Below are 27,897 nucleotides of genomic sequence, written 5' to 3'. Positions count from 1 at the left end.
CCTAGATTATCTTCATTTTCATTTTCTATGCTAATATCGACATCTAGTTCGTCGCCATTATAGATATTTTCAGGATAATTCTTCCATTCCATTAATATATCCTCTGATTCTATGAGTAATTTCCCATCTTCGCCTTTGATAGCATTGTTTTTGCTATTCATATGAAATTTGAAAGTCAATTTGTTAATTTCTTTATAGGTTTTCTCTATGTTTTCTTTTTTAAATAATTCATCTATTAAGTTAAGGGGATAATAAATCCCTCATTATTTTAAAGCCGGATACGAAACTCGGAGATCGAAATCTAAGAGTTTCATGCTGAAGAACTATCGGCGAGTCCAAGCGTAAGTCATCACTTGGGTAGTGATACTACCCAAGATACTACTCAAAATAATGAGGGATTTATTATCCCCTTAACTTAATTTACGCCGCCGGAAAAATAGCCTCTTGGCTCTTTATCGTAATAATTCATCTATGTTATTACACGCTTCTTCCAGGTTTTCTTTTTTAGCTTGTCTACATTTTCTTGTAATTTGATTTTTAAGATATTTGTATTTGGCCACATCTTCTTTAACACCATTTTTATATTTTCTTCTTTCATCCGTAAGGCAAAGTATTTCATCTGTTATCCAATGTTTTCTTTTTTCTTTTCTGTCTTTTTCAATAATTGATTTGATGCATTTGTAATAGTCTCTTTAATCATATTCCATTGGTTTTCAATATTATTCTTACTGTGTATGTTTTCTGGAATATTGTGATCAATTTCCTCTTGGTACCTTCTCTTTACTTCTTTACTCTTTAATTTTTCAAGGTTCCATCTTATTGGTTTGTCTCTTCTGTTCATATATATATATATATATATATATATGTGTGTGTGTGAAATTCCCAAGCTATTTTATCATATCAAAAATGTCAACTATGATACTTCTTCAAAAAATAATTAAAAAAAAACATACAGGGGTTTTTAAGTACTAAACAGTAAAATATAATAGCCAGCCTCTAGGAATTATCTTCTGTTCTTAGGAAAAGAATGACGCAATATGCTTCCACTTCACAGGTAGAGTTATCTTTCTACCTATACACTGACGTTCCTATTATGGAAATTTTCGTGCGACGGAAGTCGCCGAAAGGAGCCGATGTTCTGAGAAACCGGACCAATCAAATATGGCGAGCGTAAAATTAGAAATATACGTTAAGAGTAGAGTTGGACTGTTTTGTGATATTACTGCGTTAACTCTTCAATAGTTCTACGTTATTTCAAACGAGAACCGACCATTTATATAGTAATATGATACCAATCAAAAAGTATTTTCAAGAAATGAGTGAAAATATCACCATCAGGAACAACCTAGTGATGCTCGACTATACGCGTCATTGAAGTATATCTACACGTGACCTCTGGTGACGTCATTCCACATTTTAGTTCTCTCTAGTGATGATGTCATTCTTTGTATAAAAGTTAGGGCTTTCCTCATCCTTCGTGGATGACTCATAAAAGTAGGAGTACCTCGCAATATCTCGGTTAGAAAATATTCATCGTTTACAGATCGCATTTGTAAGTTTACACAAGATTTTCATAATCATCTAAATAACTATAACAAGATGTATTCTCAAAATAACGAGAGGTCTCAAACTGATTACAGACTTGCTGTATCGGATATTTTGTGTTCTATGGCGAATAGGGCTAGAGAGACACCAACGACAACATCGGTAAGTTTTTATGTATACATCAATAGGTTTATATATATATGTAATAGTATAGATTTCACCTAAAAGTAATGAAAGTAGCCGCACAGCATTTGATTTCGGGTATATTAAATTTATAAGTAACGTAAAAGAAAGAATTGATGTATATGATTGTAACTGATGTTAAAACAAAACATCTTAGAATAATACAAACCCTCTATCAGATAGCTAATTGTCATTTTCTTAATAATAATCCTTAATGTTTTCTATCAACTGTTTTATATTTCTTAAAAGAGGTCACTGTCATCAACACTAAAACTATCCACTATTATTTGAAAATAAAACAGCTGTGATCCGTTTCGGACGAGGTGGTATTTGAATGTCGCTTAGAATCTTTGCTAACTTGCTCCATAAGATTTGTTAAATAATCTTATATCAGATGACTTATGACAATTCGAGTTTGATGACAGTCGTTTCGTTTCTTAAAATAATTTCTATTCCACAGCTCAAAATGCATCACACAAAGTTAATAGTGCTTTATAAAAACGTCAACGTGTGTCTCCGAATATCTTTCAAAATCGAAATTCGGCTAATTGTTTTACTACATCTTCTCTCGGCGATTATTTCTTTGATACATGTTATTCATTTCACTATTGAAAATTCAGTATTCTACTCCATATATATGATGTATGTATACTTCAATCCTACGCCCATGTAAATTATTTCGAATTTACTATGAAATAAAATATTTCATATCGATAGATGGATAATCCACATTTATCTATAGCGTAAACGAAGAAATATCTTCGTTTACGCTATAGAAATTCTAATATGTTACTTTACTCATATTAGAATTTGTCAGAGGAAAAATTTAATTTTCATGTTTTCTGAAAATGAAAATTAACACAGAGTTGGATCTTTAACGCTATGTGTTAAAGACCCAACACATAGTTTGAGTCTGGTATGCATTCACGGTATCAAACTTACTCGCCAATTTATTACAAATTTATTTTTCACTTGGATAAGCTGACATTTAACCTGCAGACTAGAACTAGAAAGTATAAATTTCCACTTTACAACAATTTTCAATATGAAGAACTCAATTACATGTTAAGGGACAATACTTAAAAAATCATTTTAATCCTTTTGTACGATTTTTTTTTCTTCTCGATCGTGAGAAGCTTTTCAATACATGTTTAGAATACAATTCACATATCAGGAGATTCTCTGATAAGATAAATCTGTTAAATTAAAAAAAAAAAAGGATGCTGGTCCCAGACAGGTCAATGAGAATCATCTACAATCTGGACATTGATAGCAATGTTATTACAATGAAGTTTGTCAGTTATTATGGTGGTATTATCCATTTTACTATCACACCTGGCTATGGATATTTTATTATTCCTCATGAATTGTGGCATCTGTAATTTTTTCCTGAAAAAATTCTCACATGTTTAGGAGATTCATAAATGCTTCTGTATATTCACATACAATAGTGTCATTTTATATATATATATATATATATATATATATATATTTATTATTATTATTATTATTATTATTACATCACACCTCCAGGGAGTCCAAAGATTCATCGAGGGAGGGTATCTACTCTACAACTCTTCGTCTCATTACTCCACCAACCTTCATCATCTACCACCAACGCCATTTATCGCCGGCTACCACCACTAGTACTTTCACAGACATTCATGTCCAAGGCGGGATTCGAACCCGCAGCCTTTTGGCTGGAGAGCGGATACGCTAACCACTCAGCCAACCAGGCCGGCATAATACCAAGTTGTTATATATAAAATCACACCCAGTGTTTCTTAAAATTTTAGTTCCAGGAATGGCACTATCATATAAATTTGAAATTCTTGTTCTTATATCTGCTTTTATATTTCCTACACCTATATATTTTGTATCGCTCTGTCCAAATGTTCCTAATTTATTTCTTATATGTAAGATCCCTTCTTCTTTTTATTCCTACCTTTAATACTCATATCTATAGAAAAGATAAGATTTTTGCCCTGGAAGATAGCATGTTATTAACATATCACAGACATCACTTCATCTGTGAAATAGGTTTCCCTTTGTCACCAAGCATTACTTCATTCTGAATGGTTAACCATACAGTATTCTCACGTTGGGTAGTAGAGCCTCTGTAGCTCAGTTGGTATAGATGAAGCCCTTCAGTCGGGAAGATCTGGGTTCGATTCCTATCTGTGACATGAGGAATTTTTATCTGGTCTCTTTCAATGAAAGGTGAAAGAGACTAGACCGGTGGTAGGTTTTTCACCTGGAAACTAGGGTTTTTTATCCCCCAAAACAGGCAAACCAGCCTGTGAACACACAGATTACAGTCAGGAATATTTAAGAGAGTCCCTTGAGCCATAGGTCTGATTCATCAGTTATGCCAGTCCCGAGCCCAGATAAAATAGGGGAGAACTGAGATGGTGCCATACCTCCCCATAAAAGGGGCTCATGGCTGTTGAATCATCATACAGAATAAAAATTAAAAAAAAAAAAACCTTGGGTAGTTCCCCTAAAAGCTCAAATTTTTTAACTGTACATAGGAGAACAAGGTTAATTATTGATCCATCTGTCTGATTCACATATATAATAGAAACTGCACATTAGGAGATAATGAAATATCTCCTAATGTGCAGTTTCTATTATGTATTTCAATGGGTATTTTCATGTATGGTTATTTATTCTCTCTGCAGCTGTTTCAGCATAATTCTCTTGATGTATTAAAAAAAGAAACTCAGTTGTTACAGTACAACTTGTATTAAATTAAAATCAGTTCATTATTCAGTCATTATTCAGTTCATTATTATTGTTTTACAAGAAATACATAAGACAAATTTTAGCATTGATGTATACATGAGAGAGAAAAAGAAAGATGAACTGGGGGGGATAGAATATTACAAATTCTCAGTGCAAATACAACCATTAGCCCATGTATGACTAAAATGTGCAAGAGAATTGGCATTGCCCATGACCTGTTCTCAGCATTGATGGGATTCCAGTAGAATGAAAGGAGGCACAATAATTCCATAAGGGAAGATCCATTACAGAGGTTGAAAATGATAGCCCTGTTCATTTCTCAGGAATGGTGGTATGATTTCAGAAAAGTTGGATAAGGTAAGAATTTCTCCAATATCATTAATTCAATACTAGTATTCCTATCTACCTGTCAGAAATTGGATAGAGAGAAATAGTGTTCTGTGGGGAAGCAGTGTGGTTTTTGTGAAGGACATTTGAGTTGGATAGAGGAAATGGCCATACTGAATGTTGTAAAGATGACAGGATGCTGCATGATAATCTGTTAAGTAAATTGGAATGGAATGACTTGAATAAAGTGACACTGTGAGCAAAGCATAACATTTGCTATTTCACTGTGGCAAAATGGAAAGTTATGCACTAGGCCTGAAAAAATTATAAACTATATTATCATGGAATTACACTAAAAATTGACGAGGACAAAGATTTGGAACCAGTATTGGGCAGGAACAGGAATGGAGTTCAAGTTCAAAGGATATATTGCAGAAGTGATCAAAACAGCACAGAGGATCACTTTGTTGCAAGTGGTGATAAGGAATTTATTATCCACCTTTTAAGACTTTTATAGTACCACTAACCTGGTATGGCTTTTGTTTAATGAAAGAAGCAGACACCTAGAAGTAGTTAACTTTTAATTAATAAGCAAATATTTTGCTGTGTTCACCATGGCATCTTCAAAGGCACAAAGATAATATGCATATACACTTTGGCACATTGCCGGCCTGGTTGGCCAAGTGGTTAGTGTATCTGCTCTCCAGCCAAAAGGCTGTGGGTTCGAATCCTGCTGTGAAAATCTGGTGGTGGTGGGCGGTAGATGCAGTTGTAAATGATGATGGTAGTTGCGGTTTGGTAGAGAGAGAGTTGTAGAGTAGGTGCCCTCCCTCGATAAGTCTTTTGGACTCCCTGGAGGTGTCACGTAATAATAACATTAGAAGGAAGGCAAACAGATTATGAAAGGGTATAACCCTATCATGACACTAATAATGAGATTTTGATCTGTTTTCACAAATTGAAACATAAGAAGCCATTTTAAGAAGAAGAAAATATTACAATGGAAGATTTAAGCTTGAAGTTATAAATCTTTAAACTACTGACATCTGTCCTGAACCCTTGGTTTGTTTATCTTTGATTGCAACTGGATCGAGAAATAAAAAATGACTAATGTATTTCCTTCCTGTATGCTTATTTTCGTCAGCCAGAATGGGAATTTTCAGTTTTCCATTTATTACTATTATTATTATGTGACACCTCCAAGGAGTCCAAAGACTCTTCGAGGGAAGGCACCTACTCTACAACTCTCCGTCTCCACCAACTACAGTGAACCACATCATCTACACCAATGCCATCTACTGCCCACCACCACTACTAGTATTTTCACAGATAATCACAAACATCGATGCCCACGGTGGAATTCGAACCCTCAGCCTTATGGCTGGATAGTAGATATGCTAACCACTTGGCCAACCAGGCTGGCAAGGAAAAGAAATACCTTACCAGACTATATATTCATGCTCTGTCATACCATAATCCTTGTCAAAAATCTGATGTCATCAAAACTTATCTTTGTTGGGAGTTTTTCCACTTGGTTATACTATAAACTAAAGGTATAATTCCTTGGTACCTTACAAACTCATCTTTGTTTTTTCTACTAAGTCACTTTTTGAAAAGGTCGTCACCTGTTGGTCGTCACCTGTAAAGTATAACTGAACATGTGAGAATAAGTGAGACATGGTTGGATGAGGATGACATCATGATGGGGGATAGAAATGGAAGGGTATGATGTGTTTCGTGAAGATAGAAAGAGTATTAAGGGAGAGGGAGTGCTATTGATGATAAAGAGTCATGTCCATACGAGGTAGAGATGCAAGACATGAATAGAATGAAATACTTAGTTGGATGTTATAGACCTGGTAATGTGTATGGTAGTGATCATGAAATGTATAATGAAATTAGCTAAGCAAATAAGAAAAGCGTGATCATTATGGGCGATTTTAATTATGGGAATATAGACTGAGATAGCATCTGGAAGTAAAGAAAACGTGTTTCTAGAGTTTGTGAGGGATAACTACCTTAGGCAGTATGTAACAGAAGGCACACAAGGTTGAGGATTTTGGATTTGATTCAAAATCAGAGGATGTTATAATAATGGGTGTGAAACCCCCCTCAAGTTGGTGAGTGATCGTGAAATGATTACCTAGATGGTTGCCAACAGCGTGAGGACCTTTGTGAGGGAAGTGTATATGTGGAACTACAAGGCTGGTGATTATGAGAGCTTAGGAGACAGCTTGCAAGTGTAGTATGGAATGAAGAGTTGGCTGAAAAGGAGAACAGTACTGCTTGGGTGATATTCAAGAACTATCTAGTAGAAGCAATGTCTAAATGTATTCCAAGGGTTAGAAGGTTAAATAAGGTTGGTGTGAAATGGATGAATGAAGAGATTAAGCATGTGATACAGAGGAAAAAAACATTATGGAGGCAACATAAGAGGAGTGGTAATAATAAATTCCATGATAATTACAAAGAACAAGGAGAGCAACTTGGTTGATAAGGGTAGCAAAAGTGAAGTATGAGCAACAGTTAAGGTAATGAAGCCAAAAAAAAAAAAAAAAAAGAATCCTAGGGAGTTCTTTCAATATGTAGCCACCAAAAAAAAAAAATTATGGAAGGATGAGATGATATTGATTGAGAAAATGGTATAAGAACTGCTGTAGAGGATATAGATGAGATATTTAATTAGCAGTTAACATGTTTGCTGCCACGCTACTTTGGCATAGTCTGTTCCCATACGCCGAGCAATTTCATTTCTTCAAGGTCAATACGGTAATCTCGTTGCCGGCGGTAAGCGTCATACGAGTATACTCGTAGTTGGCTTGTGTGGCTGGTTTACCAACTACGAGTATACTCATAGTTGGCAGTGAACGTGTTAATAAAGTTCTTTCATTCTTGTGAATGTGACACCATGGAGAGTTTGAGAGCAGATGAGGATGAGAGACTGACTATGAACAAGAGGTATATGGGGAATTGATCAGACTTGATGGCAATAAGGCCTGTGAGTCTTGAAAATATATTACCACATATTTTGAAGAATGTGCTAGGGAGTTGGCAAGTTCCTTGGCATATTTGTTTAACCACGCTACCGGCCAGGACGTATATATATGTCCACATTTCCATGGATGCGAAGTGCATATTAAAATTGTAATACCATTGATATTACATTGAAATTTATGATGGATACAAAGCTTTTGAGGGTGCGTATTTGATCTTTAATGGCCGGTAAAGTGGTTAATATGATTCTTGAACTGGATCAAGTTTCAAAGGAGTGGAAGGAAGGCAAAATTGTGCCACTTCATTAGGGAGGTGACAGAACTCAAGCATCAAATTATTGGCCTATCTGTGTGTCAGTTGCCATGGTCAAAGTGTTGAAGAGGCTGGTGAGAACCAGGATCCAGAATTTGGTTGACAATAGTGGTATTATCTTTGATGGATTTGCTAAAAGGAGGTCATGATTTACTAATCTACTTATTACAATAAGGTGACTGCTTCGTTAGACAAAAGAGATGGCTACACAGTAGTATACTTAGATTTTGCAAATGCTTTTGATAGATTACTGCATAATAAGTTGATAGTCAAACTAGAGCAGATGGAGTTGGATATTAGATTAGTGCACTGGATTGGAGATTGGCTATCTAATAGATATTATTATTATTATTACATGATACCTCCAAGGAGTCCAAAGACTCATCGAAGGAGGGCACCTACTCTACAACCCTGTCTCCACTAACCACAACTACCTTCATCATCTACACCAATGCCATCTACCGCTGATCACCACCACTAGTATTTTCACAGGCAATCGCAAACATCCATGCCCACAGCAGGATTCAAACCCACAGCCTTTTGGCTGGAGAGCAGATACACTAACCACTCGGCCAGCATATCAACAAGTTGTGTATTGGGGAGTAATCTTCTGGAAGAAGAAAGTCACTAGCAGTATGTTTCAGGGATCTGTTTTAGGATGACTGCTGTTTAACATGTATGTTAATGATATTGGAAGATTTTGATGGGGATATTCAGTTGTTTGCAGATGATACAAATTTGGGATGAACTATTAATAGTAGAGCAGATCTTCTTGCCTTACAAGAAGACTTGAATAGATTGAGTGAATGAATATGGGAGTGGAGATGTCAGTTCAATGTTGTGAAATTAAGTTTTTAAAATTTGGGAAATAAAGATGAAATGTAGAATTTCCAATTGAGGTGGAGGGAGTGATGGTGGATAAGGATCTAAAATTTAGAGAATACATCGCTAAAATTGCGAGGACAACGCAATGAATTCTGGGAATGATGTGGAGTATGCTGACTTATAGGAGATTCTTGTTACATTGTATAAGGCCTTGATTAGACCACATATGGACTACTGTGCACAGATTTGGTCACTTGGTTTTTAAAATGATGAAGAGATGGTTGGAAAGGATCCAGAGGTGATTGACTAAGGTAGTTTTTGATCTCCGGAATGTTGAATATGAGGAAAGGTTGAGTGGATACAATTTACAGAGTCTAGTGGATAGGAGGAAGAGGGATGATATGATAAGAGACGTACAAGTTGGTAAGGAGTTGTTATAGAATCAGTGCTGAGAAGGTTTTTCATAAATGGTGGGAGATCAGAGGAGAACAAGTTAGGCAGTTGCATTCATTTAGATGAGGAAAATGTTGAGCTGTAGGAGTCACAAATTTAAATCTACAGCTGTATAATAAATATAACCTTGCAAATTGGCATATTTCGGTTAAATTGGGAGAGCTGATAATTAGGCTTGAATGGAATGAATACTGAATACAACACACAAAATTAAACACAAGTTTAATAGTTCCTATATTTCATTTGTTACAGACACATCGGAGGATACAGTATTAGAATTGTAAAAACAGACACAATAACTGGAATAAATTATACTAGAAAGCCTAAGTCCATGAGGGGCACCCTCTATGGGTGCTCTTAGAATTAGTTTTAAGAAAATAATTAGTTTCCTAAATCTTGGGAAGTTGAATACTTATTTAGTTGAGATTTGTTTTTGAATCTGTTGATTCTTAAAAAAGTCAAGTTTGTACTTATTGCAGTGACCCATCATTATGTTCTCTATTTGGCAACATGGTTCAGACACTTTCCTCCTACACCTCAACAGCTACCACCTTCCAGAGTCCAGTTCACTATAGAAAAGAAAATAACAATAGCCTGCCTTTTCTAGATACTCTAATCTCATCTTTCCAATGGCACTTTTTCTTTCTCAATTTACAGAAAACTTATCCATATAGGTAGATGCATACATAAACTTTCTCATACCACTCAACAATATTGTGTTATTAACAGCACTGTCAACAGAGCTTCCAACTAAGCTTCTTTTACAGCTGAACTATCCTTTATTCACCAGACCTTCCCATCCAAACAATGCCAAAAAAGATCAACAAAAGAATTATTCAATCTCCTCACATCCCACTTAACTTTATATATTTAGGGCACCTCAGAAGAAGTTGCCAGAACTTGAAAGAAATGATCTCTGGACCACTTTCAAACCTCAGCTGAAGTGGCTGCTCTTCTGTGTGTTCCTAAGTATTTTCTACATCCTCTATTTCAGGTGTTTATAAGATTCCTTGTTCTTGAAGCTCGTCATATTATGACTAGGAGATCTATCACAACAATTAGATGACCAGGCCTTTGATTCCTTGCACAAATAGATATGGTTGTGTTTATTATTATTATTATTATTCGTAACACCTCCAAGAAGTCCGAAGACTCATCGCTGGAGGACACCTATTGTATAACTCTCCGTCTCCACCACCACACCAAACTTCTACTACCAATCATACCCTTCAGTGCCATCTACTGCCCACCACCACAGCTAGTATTTTTTGTCTGTAAATTGCATGTATTCTGAAGGGCCAATTTGTCTGTATGCGGGATGGAAAAACCAGAGTTTCCGGGAGAAAAAACCCTGCTACCTCCACACGAGATTGGCTAACTCGCCTTCAATTGTAAACATCCATATAAAGATTCCTCCCGTCATGACAAGAATCGAACTTAAGCCTTTTCCAATCGAAGGGTGCAACGTACCGTCGTTCTTCCAATTGGGCTAGGGAGGCGTTTAAGTTTTCCAAGATTTGGGAAGCTAATTTTTAGGTCCCCACGTAATAGCAACCATAGAGGGTGCCCCTTGTAGGACTTTAGGCTTTTAGTCTTAACTTCCACATGTTGTTTGGTAGTTTTTACAATTTTAATATTGTATCCCTGATTTATCTATGGCAGACAAATTATAGGAATTATTAAACTTGTTTCATTATTTTTCTGTGTTTAATTCCATTAAACCTAATTAAAACCTGCTAATGTAGACCATGCCATTTATTCAAGTCATTTGATTCATTGGGTAAAAAACCTCTTTTTTTTATAAAGATGTTGATCTAAATCCAAAATTCTTTGATATTGTGTACACTTTTGTGACAGGCTGTTAACCTAAATAAATATGGCCACCTCATTTTATCAGAAATCTGGCTGGCATATGAAAGCATATAACCAGTGTGATCACAATCTCTTTTCTTGCCCACAGAGGACTGCAGTGAGTCTGTGAGAGTGCATCAGGATTTCATCTTGTACTTGTATGCAAGTGCATGTCCTTATCTTTATTACCTTTTAAAGGTGCTTCAATGAGCAAGCAGAATATTGGCTTAATAATTAAATAAATAGTTATCATCTTCTCTTGCATTAAACAAAAGCATGAGTTTGATACAATCATATCTGGATCTCTTTGCTCAGATTTGGTTTTCTTGAGGAGGAGGAGGAAGTGTTAAAGAAGATTCACTTGTGAGTGATCAGAATTTCAGGTTTATGAGATGCTTTTTATGAAGATGGATTGAAAGTTTGTAGATTTAAAAAAAAATAAAATAAATAATTATTGATAGAGAGATGATGAGATAGAAACATAAGATACTAAAAGGATTTCACAGAATAGGTTCAGGACTATTAATTTTTCAGGAAATAATATATACTAGAATATTAATTATAAAAGACTTGAATTAATACCTTCCTATATTTTGCCATCATCAGGGATCACAAAAAAAAAAAAAAAAAAAAAAAAACTTGCATTCAGGCACTAACACTGAGCAAATGAGGCTGAAGAAAGGCAACAGAAATCAGGCCTAGAGTCCTAAACAGTGTCCTAGTGGGCTAAAATGGGTAGTCTTGCCTGTTGGGCTGATGATCTTAAAATGTATGCTTCAAAATTGGTGCAGTCTCATGCACCTAAATTTGTTGAAGTTTGGAAAGTTTTTCAGATCCAAGGCAATACATCTGGTAGTGCACTTATCTATAACAATGTGCTTTGGGACTTTCAATTTTGAAAAAGTGCTTTTATGACTGTGTGCCCCAAGATTTCAAATCAGATATTGATATGTCATATCAAATTTTGTTCCAGTTAATTTGAGGTGAACCTGTTGATGAAATAATTACTTCCTATATATTTACTTTATCAAGCCTGAACTTTGCTGCTTTCTTTCATTCTATTGGCCATATTTTATGATATCAGTGTCTTTCTTAATCTTAACTGTTTTTTTCCCCCTCTTTGTTATTGTTTGCTTTGAATATGCATGCATTTACTTTTTTTTTTTTTTTTTAATCATTGTCTCATTCACTTAAAAATTTCCCATGATAAGAAGCAGAGTTCAGATTTGTCAAATGTATTTCATCTCTATTATTGACTGATGCAATGTATTCTACAAGCAGATAATTTATGTACTTCAATTGGTATAGGTTGTCAAGAGACTTCCTATGCATCTAGGAAAAAAGTGGGAAGCAAAATTAAGTTACCTTTTTATCTACAGTATTTTAGAGGTTATATTTCTACTCAGCATGTGTAAAGATTCTAAATATATTGTATGCAGCCATCTAAAAAATTAAGGTATATGTGAGTCATTGGTTTGAAAGAAGGGGCAACAATGCATTTGGTTCTAAATATTGGGATTTATCATTAGTCAAATGAAGCATGGAAAGAGATTTAAAGAAATTAAGGATTATTGTATTAGGTGGTGGGGTGAAGAAGCTGATCATGAAACTGCCAATCAGGAATTTAAGAAACTGACACTATATATTATGAGTGGGGTATTGCTAGACAAAAATCAAGAACTTTTTAAACACTCAAGTCATGCAATCTTCATAGACTTCTGTAAAATTCAGTCAATAGTTTTTGATTCTATTTTGTATAATTTACAAGGGGCATTCAGAAAGTTCTGATAAACACCTAGAACAAAAATGATATTAAAGCAGCTGATATAACCACAAGAAAGAACATACAAGGATATAAGAATATAAGTTGCCTTCATAACTCTGCTACTAGTATGTTCTTTCTTGTGTTTATATCAGTTACTTTAATATCATTTTTGTTCTAGGTGTTTATCAGAACTTTCCAGACCCCATTGCAGTTTGATTTATAAACTGCAGTTAAAAACAAAAGGAAAAAAAAGAGCTTTTAAAAGACAATGGTCTATTCTATCATATACCAACATTTTTATTATTGAAAACATAACTTTTGCAGTTTACTAAACTGCAGTATTCAGCAATACAATGGTTTTTGCACTCCCTAATATCTTACCCCCCACCTCCCTACAGACTCAAAGCTGACCAAATATTTCTATTTATAGCAGGTTTCCAATAATTAGTGTCCTTTGTTATTTTGACAAATGCATGCAATTATTTAAATACTGGTGTTACTTACTCAAGGAGTAAGCAGTACAGCATTACATGTTTCTGCTAATACCATTGTGCAGTTAACACAATTACAAAATGAAGAATAAAGGAAGTGAAAGGAAAGCCAATTCATTGCAGTATACTCTTCATTAGCCAAGAATTGGCAGTCCGTGCATTGCTTTGTGTATTTTAAGGACATTTGAAAAAGGATTTTAATGCTGATGCTTTCTAGCTGCACAACTATTTCAAATATTGTAATTACTATATCAATGTTTCTTCATTCCTTCTGTATCACTGAAAATTAAAATTGTTTGCTAATGCTGGCCTGGTTGGCCGAGTGGTTAGCATATCTGCTCTCCAGCCAAAAGGCCTCCGGTTTGAATCCTGCCATGGGCATGGATGTTTGTGATTGTCTGTGAAAAATACTAGTGGTTGTGGTGGACGGTAGATGGCATTGGTGTAGATGATGATGGCAGTTGTAGTTCATTGTATAGTTGGTGGATTGAGTGGTCGAGACAGAGAGAGAGTTATAGAGGAGGTGCCCTCCCTTGATGAATCTTTGGCCTCCCTGGAGGTGTCATGTATTAATAATATTATTATAATCAAATTATAGCATAGCCCTTATATTCAAGAACAGTATGGACCAAGTGGTCAAGTTTTCTTTATTACTCCATCATCCAAAGGTCAGAAATCTATAACACTTCAGTACCATGGGTAGTTATCTCATATTCACTGAAAGTTGAACTATTCTCACAAGGATTTGAATATCTCTGCATGCAGTTAACAAAATGCATTTTAGATTTACCAAATTGGTTGTTCATAGGTCAGCAGATTTTCATGCTTAACATCTCGTGTGATGTAGGGATTTTACTCATTTTAATGAGTATCTATGCTCTTCTATGTATTCTCCAGATATATCAGGCTTAGAACGTGCGTGCATGATATTCATTGGAACCTCATCATTTTATTTTACTATGAAATCTTTTCTTCAACATATGATTGAAATACCCACTAATTACACCTCTTTAAACCACCATATTTTATATTAACTACATGTTGGTCTAGAAGTCTGTGGTGATTGAAATAATACCAATATTGATTTTTTTTTTTCTCCCACATTATATAAAATACTCCTTGGAAAATTGTCATGGAAAAGTACATGATTTAAGAATCAAGAAAACTATATTCTAGAAACAAGTGCTTCATTTTACTGACATGAAGATCTAGCTAGAATGAAAAAATGATTGTTTTAATCTGAACAGATTTGTCACTAAGGAAAATTGCAACTTTTTTGGGTTACTGAGATCCCCAAAATAATTGGACTAGGAACTTTCAAGTCAGTTGAGTATAGCCAAAAAAAAAAAAAAAAACTCAAGGATGGTTAACATCTATGCAGACACTTAATGTAGATCATTCTAGAGGAATGATCAGCCAAAAAAAAAAAAAAAAAAAATCCAGATTATCAAACAGATCTTATTTATTTGGAATTGCTCGTTGTGGATTAATTATCCAGGCAGGTTGAGAAATAAAATTGGCCAGTTTCACTGACAGGATGCAGCTAACTGAATGTATGTTTAGATTGTGCTGTTAGTAAGTTAACATGCAATTCCATTCAAGGATTGGTAATTATTAGTATTAGCATTAAATAATTGAAATAGTTGTATATGGTTTCAACAGGATGGGAACACACTCCATACAGCGAGCAAAATGATTTTAAGAGTTCTTTTCCTAAATTGTCTGTGATAACATTATCTTTTGTGGATCCTATTTTGAGTCCTCAGATTCCTTTTTCATAGGATTGATTAAACGAACACTTGAAACAAATCATGAAGTTAAAAGATAGTGTTGATTTTATTTAATTTTTTAGTGATTTCAGTTGTCCTGGAGTACATCACTAGAATAACTCCAAAAATAGTAATGGTGAACATTAAAAAGTTGTAATTATTCATACTTTATGATATAAAATTTGCATGAAATAAATTGGCATATCCAGTTTTTGCTTCTGTCTAGTATTTAAAGTTAAGGCATAACTTTAATTTCTTTTTACCTCTTGGGCACACTTATTTTACTTGTGATTTAATGGAGTATTCCAATTGCATGCATATTTTCTAAGTAGTTATTAAAATACAGTTATTTCTACAGAGATAACATAGGATTTGCCGGCAAAGGTTGGTCGATTGGTAAAGCCTCTGCTACTAATGGCTTAGTTAAGTAAGTTTGAGTGCGGTTAGTAGTTGGAAGGGGACCAATCGTTTGAAGCTGTTGGCACACTCTCCTTCGATGAGTCTTTGGACGGTGTCAAATAATAATAATAATATATGTAATGCATAGTTTTATATATTTGTTATATTATCTTTGGATTGTATTATACAACATATAATATCTAATTGTTTATTGGAAGAATGATAAGACATTGTGCTATTTGAATGGAAAGGAATTGAGTTCAATTCTTGTTCTGACAGGAGGAATCTTTATGTAGATTTTCTCAGCTGAAGGTGTGAGTTTATCTCTTACTGATGTATTAGGGTTTTTAATCTAATATACAGGAGTGAAGTACCTTTAATGCAATGCATTTTTGGACTCCTTGGAGGTATTACATAATTATAATAGTATCAATTATATTGGATAATACATAGTGTTATATAGTTACATTATCTTTGTAGAAATTACCATATTTTAATGAAGCAAAGAAAACATGGCTGTAACTGTATTCTCCATAAAACATGTAACATAGGTGTACTTGAGGATTAAAAAACACAAGTCCATGGAACATAAAATTAAAAAAGAGGTGCTGGTGAAAAGACAGAAAATCACTGTAATAATTTATTTTGCTATGCAATAAGTTTAAAAGAACAGACTTGCAAAAGAATATAATTAGTGATAGCCTTGGGTCAGCTATCTCTAATTGGGTACCAATGGAGATTGACCTGCCCACTCAGTCTCCAAAAGTTAGATAGGACTAAAACGTCCTCGCCTACTCCCTATATGGGAATAAAAAGGCATTTGCTGATTTTTTTTATTTTTTATTTTTGGTGGAAATAGAATTTGCCCCTCCCACACACACACATTCATGTTAATGGAATTTTTTGCTTTAAGACAGTTCCTTATCTTCTAGGAGATATCACTATGAATATTAATGAATACATAACATATTAAGTGAATTTTTTTCAGGGCTGGAGCTGTATGTTGTCATCTCATAAGATTATCAACTTGGTGACAAAATGCATGTGTATTATATTCAATTGCAAAACCTAATGTGTCTTGAATAAACTGAGTGTATTTCTCACAGGATATTACAGCTGCCAATTCAGTGATACAAAATATCACGTTATACTTTTGATTGAAACGATTGCAAGCTGTGTATTATAATAGCTCGTAAAATAAAATAGCATAATGCATAACTTGTCTGAAAAATAAGTCTAAGATACCAAGAAATTTTACACTTGGTTTAAATCCTTTTCCCAAGGAAGCAAAACAATGTTTTGTGTGTGAAATATATTCACATCTGAGCAACTTGTATATGGAGGCTAATGACTTCATATCACTTGCTTTAGTATGTATCCCATAATGCAAAGCATCCCATCCCTTTTGGGTGTATAATGCAATGCATAATGGGAAAGGTTACTACCTAGACCAGTTTCAACATTTATTGGTATCTCTCCAGGTCTGGCTCCCACTGATGAGACCTCAATAAAGGTCAAAACCGTCTGGGTAGTGACCCTTCCCATTATGCATTGCATTATACACGTCCGAGAGGGGGGTGCTTTGCATTATGGGACACATACTAAGGCAAGTGATATAAAGTCATTAGCCTTTATATACAAGTAGCTCAGACATGAATATTTCACACACAAAACATTGTTTTGCTTTCTTGATATAAGGATTTAAACCAAGTATAAAATTTCTTGGTATCTTTATTGTCTGAAAAATGCAAGTAGGTATAAGTAAGTTATTACCATTTTTTTTTTTACTTTTAACACTGATACTATATCTGCATTACTGTACTCTGATTTGGCTTAAGATTCTGGAGAAATGAGGCAGGTGACCAAGATGATGTCTATCTAGAGAATGTTTCACATGAGGATAGACTGAAAGTCTGAGTTATGCAAATTGGTTTTGTGTATGAATTACTAAAGAACTATAGAACAAATGCCATTTGGCAACTTTATTGAAGATCAATCTGCAGAAAGTTGAACAAAAGTCAGAGTATTAAATTTTATGCTTGGAGAGTTGGTAAATGAAATACCCTCTGCAATGCAAAAAGTCTCTCTGTGGTTGTCTTTGTTCATATTACATAAAATAACACATGTACCAGTGATAATTATATAGTAGCTCTTATTAACGCATAGCAAGCTAAATCCATCAGGAGACAATCATTTTTTCAATAAAAAGGAATATAAAAAATTGAATTAGCAACTGTTGATTTAAAAAAATTAATTCATGGTTATTAAAACATCTTAAAGCTGTGATTTAGAAATGGGAATTGACATATGCAAGACTAGTAATTGCCAGCTATGAGTTTGTGGATTGTATTATGCCTATTATAATTTTATTGGTCTGCAGTGTAGTTTGGGTTGAAAAACACTTGGCTACATACAAATTTTCCACCAGAGAAAGAACTGAATCCTTTCCATTCCTCAACTGTGTGTGTTATGTGGTTCCCACCCACAAAAAGTTATTAGTAAACCTATAGTACTTTTGCACCATGGTGGGCTCAGGATATTTTCCCCACCTTTATCAATTTTATATATATTTTTTGTCATTTTTGTTTATTTTTACATAGTTAACCCTGCTCTGGAGACAAAACACAATTTTTTTTCCAGGCCTCCAGTTACAACTATATAATTGTAATTTTAGGCACGTAGTTTCAGAGGATCAGCTTCAGAAAAAAATAACTTTGGAATATCATTACCAAAAAGTTATGTGGAATTATAGGTGAAATAATGATCTAAGTAACTTATAGGAAGATATGAGTGAATTTTTATTATTACAAAACTGACATAGAATGTTTGTGTTAAATGGATATCAAAAATCACTAATGTGGTAGTGGAAAGAATTAAATACAATATTTGTACTTGTTTCCCAGAGTGGAGTCATTAGATAATCTAGAAACCAAACGGAACTTTTCAAGCTACTAAAGGGTTTCTAGTAAGCTGCAGTATACTTGTTTCACATTGGACAATGAAATTCACCTAAAGAACAAAAATACGTGTTCACAGTGAGATTTGAACTCATTGCTTGTTGGAGAGCAGAAGAGCTGCCCACTTCGCCTGGTTTAGTATTGTTAATAAGATGGTTGTTGGTATGGTAACATGTTTTCTGATCACATCAGTATTTCTGGTGTAAGATAGGTTGTGTGGAATGGCATGCCCTTCTGCGATGATTCCATGGAATAGTAATAATACCAATGGTTATTAAACTAGTATTTGATAAATGTGCTTGAACTTTATCCTAAATCGAATTTAATTTAATCATATTGTCATAATATGACACTATTTTTCATAAAATTATATACGCCGCAGTTGTAAATGATACCTGCAGATGGCAGCATAGTACATGCTAAAAGTTAGGATTCTTATCAGTAAATTGATAGAATAATCAGCTACTTAAATTTTGTTTGGTAGATGAATATAAGTTATCCTCAGTGCTGGATAAAAATTTGTATCTTTACTATGTTCAAAGTTTGCAATATAGGAAGCATTAATTTTCATGTGAAATGAACTATAAGTATTTACTTGCAAATCGAGATCATACGCATTTTTATTTTGACACGATTTCTTAATTATTTTCTTCCAGAGAATGAAGAGTTTCTTTAAATATAAACGATGACTAAGGCTGTGTTTTAGTTTCTCTTCTTTCCTACCCGCCCCTTAAGAATTTAGTGATCAGCAGCTTAAGGGATTTCGTGATTGTTAGTGCGTTTAGTTAATGCCGATAAGTGCATTAAGTTTAATCCACTCTCCTCCCATCAATGAGCCATTATGCATGAGGGAAAGCATTTTTTAAAGAACGTTATCATTTACCTGTTCCACTCAGTATAGACAACCTAAAATTACTTGGTGTAGGGGCCGACTCTTAAATTTGTAATTCGGTGTGGCGGGGAGCACAACCTTTAATCCAGCATTATATATAAAATATTTTTCCGCTTGGCTCATAGCTGGAATTTGAGGGTTTGTCTAGAATTTGTTTTATTTTAATGATAGAACGATTATGGCCGAAAGTATACTATGAATACTAGCGATGAGTATAATGTGAACTTGATAAACATTTATCAACTTGTTGAACTGTACAGTGTCTTCATGTGAAAATTTGCATTTTCTTCGTTTGTTCAGTTCTTTGCTCAGAAAACGTGTTTGGTGTAGAATGGGCATCATCTTGGTGGTTTCTATTAACGTCATTTGGTATATCAGTTGTCTGTTTGGTCAAATTGCATATTTTGCCAGAAAACTGCTTTCTGAAACAAGCTAACATCAGTTAAAAATCTGAGTTTATAGTGGACTCCATAATATAAAACACTGGACGCCACTGGCTTGAACCTATGTTGGTAACCTTTAACAATATACGAAATGTTTACTAGTTATTAAATTAGTTATCGATAAACATTTATCGTGGACTGTATATGTATGTATACATGTTTGCAAAATAATGTTGTAGTTAATCACGTCATTGTAATCTTATGCACATAATTTTTTTGTATCTGTAGGAAAACTCAAGGGAAATCGCAGATAAAAATTTTTGTAACTGGGAAAATGTGAAGAAGAAAAATGTTGAGGTATGATATTTTGTTATTTGAAGTATGAATTTCTCGCATCGATTTTACATGTGAATTAAACTACTTTGTCTGATTTTTGTCCCATTCGGTGACATGCCTAGGGTGAAGCAAACGCAATACAATTTTAATTATTGATTAATGTAAATCACATCAAAATCTAAATGGAATTTTTCATTTGTAGAGGATACATTGTAACTTCTGTTTGTAATTCTCTTTCACTCAAAATTGTTAAATCGATGATTTGGGGAAGGATAGAGTTAAAAAAAAAATTGTTAGCTTTTTAGTTGTCATGAACAGTCCAGTAACATGACAATAGAAACAAACTTATTCCAACTATTAACTTGACCAAGCAAAATTTGTTTATTATTTTTTTGTCATATTACTAGGGGTGAGTAATTGTCCTGCATAAGGATCAATATAAAACACGTTTCAACATGTAAAAGCTATCTGTTTAAGTCAACCCATGCGAAAGTATTCCCCAGCTGATTATAATTGGATGAATGCTTCTTACTTTTGCCTCCAGGCTGAAGATTTAACCTTGAGTGTTGAGAATTGGGGCGGGGGTTACAATACGGAAGGCCATCTAATGGGACAGTAGCTCTTGTGATGAGTCATAAGTTTTACGTTGATAGTGAGACTGGTTATTAGGACTGGTCAGTAACATTTACGCATCGGTATTGTCTACTCACAAGCATGTGGAGTTATCAGCAAGTATTTCCGTACTTTTGGTCACATGTAAGTCACCTTGAATTCCGCTATTTCTACAAACTGCGGGACGATTGCTCATTTAACTTCTTCCTTAACTATAAACTTCGTGATATACTCACTCCTTTTATGTTACAAGATTTATTTGTAACATATTCTAAAATATCTGTTTTCCGTACACTGAGACCAAAATTTCCGATATTGATGACTGATTTAGCATGATTTATTTTCAGTTAAAATTTTATGAAATTAAAATTGCGAGTTTTCTATTCCAAACCTGGTACTACCGTGTGTAATGTATTTCATTCTAACTCAAAGCCTTGAAAGGTGATATTAAAATAGTACACGCCGGAATTTAGAGCAATATGTATTATCACATGCCACTCATGGAGTTTCAAGACCGCTAGATATCTTCTTACACAAGATCTTACCAAAGTTTATCTTGGAGTATAAATTCTACATTTGTATAAACCTTATGCACATTTAAGTTAATAAAATATCTTATATATGACTCAGTGATGCAGTATAGTCATTCTTATATTTGAATATTGGATACACAAGACATCCCAAGAGAAAATGGAAGAAAGAATGAGTGAAGAAGTCTGCGTTTTTACGTATAACATCAGAAGTATGTGCACGAATTATATTGAATTTGGAGAGTCCTTTGTGACATTTGTTATGAATTAACTATGCTAAATTGCCGCTTTATTTAAAATAAAAAAAAAAAGCTTACGAATTTTTCACTTACACAAAAAAATTGAAGTACATAACGTGAAGGATTTCCCACAAAAAAATCGTTATTTTAATACCACAAGATATTTATTTTGAATAATTGAAATTTAGTATAGTTTTTAAGCGAGTCAAACTTGAATTACCTGATCCCAATTATTAAGTTCCAGCTTATTCAATATTTATTCGCACCATAATATTGCATGTATAGAATACCATTTTAAGTGGAAAGCTGATGAATGCTAAATTTTCATGTATAGTAATTGAACTTACATTCTACTGTTTAGAGATCGCAAAATGTTTATGCGTATTTTAATTCTCTCGTAGAAACTCGTGTATTGAATGCTGTTTACATGACAATTGCATATTTCTCTGATAATGTTTGCATTACTCGTTGAACAAATTTTTTTCCGTTCGAGACTGCAGGGTGAGTGGCTGTATTTTGCATTCTCATTCGAATCTGTCAGTAATTAGAACATTTTGCTTTGCACTAGTTTCCTTATCTTTCTCCAAGGTGTCACATGCTCATAACGGAAAAGGCGTGGCTAAAAATAGCTGTCAGATAAAAGATATGCATAATAAGAGTAAGTACGAAGGGTTTGTCCCTTAAATTCTCTATTTTATGTTACTGTGCTGTGTTTTGTGGTGACAACCCAGAAGTTGTACAGCAGAATTTTTAATACTGAAGGCAAAGGCGCCAACGAAACAGGATGTGGTTTCTCGGCATGGCATGACTCAGATGACACAACACGTGCGGAGTCTGTATTTTGCGGCTAGTAGTACCACTTCGTACGAGGCTATCGAGAACGTTCTCTTTGCAGGGAAGATTATGAAATCGAAGTCTCTTGCACCACAGAGGAGTAACTAACCAGTCAGTTAATGTTCAGGAGACGTCTGGTCGTATCTGTCTCTTTAGTTCCTCTGGCTTAGATATGAATTGGTACAATAATACTATTATTTAAAGAATTAATTGTGTTGATTATACAACATTTATTTTCGTATACAGATACCAATTATATATATAATTTTAACGTGCTTTTGATAAGCATTTAATGTGTATTTATTTATATTTCACTTTGTTTTATTTATTTTTTTATTTTTCAGTTTACAAATCTGGACGGCTTAACTTCAGGTATTCCAACGCGCACCACGCCCACCCTAACACCTACTACTCTGAAAAATATCGAGGAATCGTTTATGGAGTTGCAATCCATCCCTCCTGCTCCCTTAGAACATCGACACCAAGCAGGCTTCGTACCGCCTGTTGTACATATATCAGCAGTGAATGGTTCCTCTTATCAGAATGTCCCTACAAAACAAGAACCCGAAGAAAATCAGTGGATTCCGTCTGTTATTCATCCAACCTGTGATTCTCCAGTCCCAAGTGTGAGAACTTCTGTTGTAACGTCCACAACTTCGTCTACACATACAAAATCGGGAAGATCTGGTGGTAGAAGACCTGTAAGGGACGATAGGGTAAGTGTTTTTTTTTTTTTTTTCCCCCTCATGTTAAGAAATGAGCTATATGTAAACAATCCGTTATTTCTTTTCCATGATATGACAAGTTCATATTTTATTATATTTCGAAAGATGGTTGCTTATAATTTTGCCTTAGCGTAATCATTTAATGAGTAAATCATATTACACTATATTAAGATTTAATATTTTAATCAAACTGCTTTAGGTTTATATAAAGCTTTTAATTGGCTTTGATAGGCCATTGAGTAATATTAAAGGGAAAATAAGATGTGAAAAAAAAATTTAATGCTGAATGATTAGTATTTATTGTATCCCTTAAGTAACCTTAGATTAAGTACACTCTGTACCCATTTAAAATAATTTTATGTTGATTAACTCCTTTGGATCCTTTCTTGCCTTCTGCAAGTTATGTTTGGGCACATGTTAATTCTTTCCACTTGCTATCTTGGCTGACGGTTCCAAATACTGTGTATTATCTCAGGTTCACATTACCAGTTTTGAGGATGAAAATCCAGAGTTCCCACAGGGAGTAACTTTGCTGTCTGTGTGAAACCAACATTACGCTAAAAACTACCTCTCATACTCTTATTAACTTCTATCCTAGATCTAACTAAAGGTCATCACACTAGTGACTGAGCTACAGACATCCCTTGTTAATGTAATAAGAAGTAATTCTTCAGGGTTAGTAATTTTTTTTTTTAATTATAAACAATTGATTAGGTATTTGCTTTCCTACATTATAAACTGTAACATTAAATGATTCACATAATTAAAAAAAAAAAAAATCTTTGAGGCAACAGCCTGCTAACTGTACAAAATTGTTGCCCCTGGTGAGGAAACCATGCTAGAACTTGGGTTATTTCTTTAGATCTTTCTTTGGAATATTTAAGTATGTCCAGTAGTAAAAGAAACCAAGTGTACTGTTGTAATACATAGTTTTAGGATAAGTTTTTCAAGATTGTTTAGAAATGTGGCCAGTTACTTTCTATTTTAATATTATTACCATAATTTTGAAAATAATTTATAGCTGGAGGCTTTTAGTTATTAATAAATACCAAAGGATGCTTAGTCTGAAAACACTTCTAGAAATTTAAGTGTGCTGCTAATGTGATTGGTTGAAATTTTATATATTTTTTCATTCATGTACATTTTAGACCACTAAAGAGACATCTTAGGTGAAGCTGATAGGTGGTAGTAACCATTAACTGCATACTGCTTTGGACTGTTGGTCACTCATATAGGAGGCTATTAATACTGTATTTCATTCTTGTTTTCTAAAGTTTGCAAAGATAGTGATGAGACATTTGCTGTCTCATTTGATACTTGTAATGTTGGATTCTACTTCTTTTGAATCATGGTTTTATGATTTTACCTGTGATTTCATGAGTATAATCTCATACAGTGCTTAAAGTTTAGACTTTTTTTTTTTTTAAAAAAAAGTGAGTTTTTTTTTTCTTCTTCATTGGAGGTAAAACATTCTTTTATTCTTTGATTAGCAATTATTAATCAGAATCTGCATTTAATAATCATAAGAGGAGTAAGTATTTCCTAATTTAAGTTTAATTTAATAGCAAGCAATCAGTGTTAATCTGAAGTGATTCAAACTAAAATAACTATAATATAGTTATTTAATACTAATTATTTAAAGAATCTTTAGCTGAAATGATTTTTAGCAATCTTGATATATGAAGACTTCATTCCTTATCTATGAAATTATCACAGATCTTATTCTTATTTCTCAGTTAAGTTTTACAGTATTTCTAACCTTGTTTTGCCCTCACCTTATGTAGATTCTTAATTTGGATATTCTCAGACTGTTGTTACTGGATGGGTGTCAAGGATTAATTGTTTTGCAAGAGGTGCTAAGAGTCAAAATTCTTTGGCAAGGCATATAAACAAAGGTGTTCAGTGATTCTGACTAAGCATTCTGTGATATTCTTTACAGCTGTTGTTTTGGGGAAACATATATGCTGAGCATGATCTTAAAAATCAAAGATGGTAATGCATAGCACTTAAATTGTGAAGAAAATTGAATATTTAAAGATTTATTTGAGTAGTACTTTGTTAATTTTAAATCCTGCATTTTTGTAATCCAATCTATATTTTGCGTTAAAAAATATGGATGTGAATCTGACCCACAAAAGGCTGTTATCTTTGTAATATATTAGTAGGCTGGCTAAAAGTTTTGTCTCTGGAGTTTCCAGATTATCCAACACGGCACTTTCAGCATTGTTTTAACCAGCGAGAAAAACAATTAGCATTGTTTTTCTCACTGGTTAGTGAAATTAATATGCCACTTACATCAACAAAACATGTCTACATTGGGATTTGAATCCATGCACATATGGAGAATAGATAGATACACTGACCAAGTCATCTGATTTACTTTTTTGTTCAGGAATCAAATTTTCAGAGCCTTGTTTTCTAGTAACTTATGTTAAGTGCCAACTTTTGAAGATTTACTTATGAATTATTTTAGTAACAGTAAATATAGATATTCAGTTTGATTTTCTACTTTTGTTCCTAACGACATAACTTTACATTTTCAGTTAAGTCCTGAAGAAGAAGAAAGGAGAAGGGTGAGAAGGGAGAGAAACAAATTAGCAGCTGCCAGATGTCGAAAGAGACGGATGGATCATACAAATAACCTTTTGAAGGTAGGTATTTAATACAATACTTTGTTAGTGAACCAGTATATTAGGATGTCTTTTTGTAATTTTTACACCCTTGTTGGTGTACCAGAACATCATTTTACTTTTTTTCCTTCACTCACTGTTTACCATCTTTACACGATCATTCACCACCTACAAATCTGATTCCTTTTTTCCTTCTTTCTGTTGCTTCAAATATTCATAGGTGAAATTGTAACTTGGTCCAATTAAATCCTTTTGTAACTTTGTTCTGTCTTGTTTGTTGTGAATCTGTTCCATATAACTTAGTCTGGTTGGCCGAGGTGGTTATTAGCATATTCACTCTCCCACTAACAGGCTATGGGTATTGATGTTTATGAGTGTCTCTAGATGGGAGATGAATTTCATCATCTGGTGTGAGACCACCACTCTGTTTATTGGAGACTTGAAGTTCCATGTTTTGTCTCTACTGCAGGGTTTCTAGACTAGGTCAAAAAAATAAAATAAAATAAAATCATACCCCCCCCTCCCATAGTGTGAATGTACTATAGGTTTACAAATAAACATTTTTGTGGATGGGAGCTACCTAAAATATATAGTCTTCCTTTTGATATCAGTGCATCATTCAAGGCTTCATTTGGAATAACAGCAACAAACTTCTGGAATAAATATTTGACATGTCTCCAAATGTGGGAAGTGTCTTCAAAAACCACCTAAATATCTTAGATGTACTGTTTTGTGGAAGTCAGACTTTCACCATTCTTATGAATGATTATTTCTTAAGACACTGCTCTTTAAAACTTGCATCTTTTAAATCTACCACATTGCTCAGAATGAGTGAATGTTTGTGTAAACAAGTAGTCACATTTTTCAATCTTCAAGCTGACCATATTAGCTATTAATCTTAGACTTGTAAATGTTGAAAAACTGATTCAACATTCTGCACCATTTAAGAGGAATTTTTAACCATTTCTCTTGTCTATTTTGCTCTTGTAGTCAGGTCTTAGATTCCCCATTTTATTTAACCCATGGTTAATAAAATAATCTTTTGTGGGGTAATATGCATTAAAAAAACAGTACTTATTAAAGATGGTGCACAAATATCGCAAATCTTTGTGCATCTTATTAGAAAAGTTGTGTTAAATGTAAAAAAAAAAAAAAAAATGCTCAGTTTGAATTGTATCATTTAGCAAGATTTTTAACTAAAGTAATTTAGATTGCTAATATGGCAACTGATGTAACATTCTTTTGCAGTTCAGTTTCAGCCTACTATAAAATGAACCACATGAATGGTTCATGTGGTTCATTTTATAGTAGGCTGAAATGTATTAAGAGAACTGAGGTTATCTCCAAATTTAACTTCATGTTTAGCACTTTGATCTGTAGAGATTTATGAATACAAGTGTACACTTTATGTCTGAATTTGAAAGACAGAAGTGGCTAAAAGTGAAAAAGGCATTTGATGTCCTAGGCTGTTTTTCCTTCAGTAATTTATCATGGTGTTTAGCAAGGTTTGATTTGTCATAAATCCATGACAACATTAAACAGAACTCATGTTAATAACTGCTTATCAAAAATGGGCTATGAATTATTTTTAATATAAGGGATAAAATGCTGAAATATAACAAAAACAAGAATGCTTTTCCTAAAATAGTTGCTATCTGCTTTTCACATGTGATGCAAATGTGCTACAGGTTTTGCAACCTCTATTGTGGGATTGATAAAAATATATCCCTCTTGGTATAATACTTATAATTTAATATTGTAAATCTTATCCATTATACAAATTTGAATTTTACTTACTCCTAAACTTTGCATTGTTCAGGTCCAACTTAAGCTTCACCTCCACATTCTTGAATATGAATAACATATGGTTCTACTATTATAGTCATCCAGTTACTTTGATTTTCCTAAGAACTTGTTGAAATATGATCAGGGGACTTTTGTGGGATTTCCAGTGTTTGATTAGCAGTTTTATTTTATAAACTACTTAAGTCATGTTAAAATTGTTTCAAATGTTGCATATTGTTGGGTTGGTGTTTTGGCTGATTTCTTATTTATTCTTTTTTTAAATATATATATACATTTTCCATCTGCATTACACTT

The 27,897-nt window shown here is 33.7% G+C and overlaps 1 protein-coding gene across 1 annotated transcript in view; it reads left to right on the top strand.

Annotated features, from left to right (window-relative positions):
* The first annotated feature begins 1,490 nt into the window (after positions 1-1,490).
* Positions 1,491-27,897, top strand: part of LOC150097704 (uncharacterized) — a 39,673-nt gene continuing 13,266 nt past the window's right edge. Inside the window, exons 1-4 of the mRNA XM_090407271.1 lie at positions 1,491-1,707; positions 20,180-20,248; positions 22,787-23,158; positions 25,711-25,818. Coding sequence (XP_090263397.1) covers positions 1,600-1,707; positions 20,180-20,248; positions 22,787-23,158; positions 25,711-25,818 — 657 coding nt within the window. The 5' untranslated portion in view covers positions 1,491-1,599. The remainder of the gene's footprint in view (positions 1,708-20,179; positions 20,249-22,786; positions 23,159-25,710; positions 25,819-27,897) is intronic.

This window comes from Typopeltis vanoorti, chromosome 17, assembly GCF_054136105.1.
Source record: "Typopeltis vanoorti isolate ZY-2024b chromosome 17, IOZ_Tvanoo_1.0, whole genome shotgun sequence".
Taxonomy (NCBI): Eukaryota; Metazoa; Arthropoda; class Arachnida; order Uropygi; family Thelyphonidae; genus Typopeltis; species Typopeltis vanoorti.
Note: the sequence above shows the minus strand (reverse complement) of the source record. Positions and strands in the feature narration are given on the sequence as shown.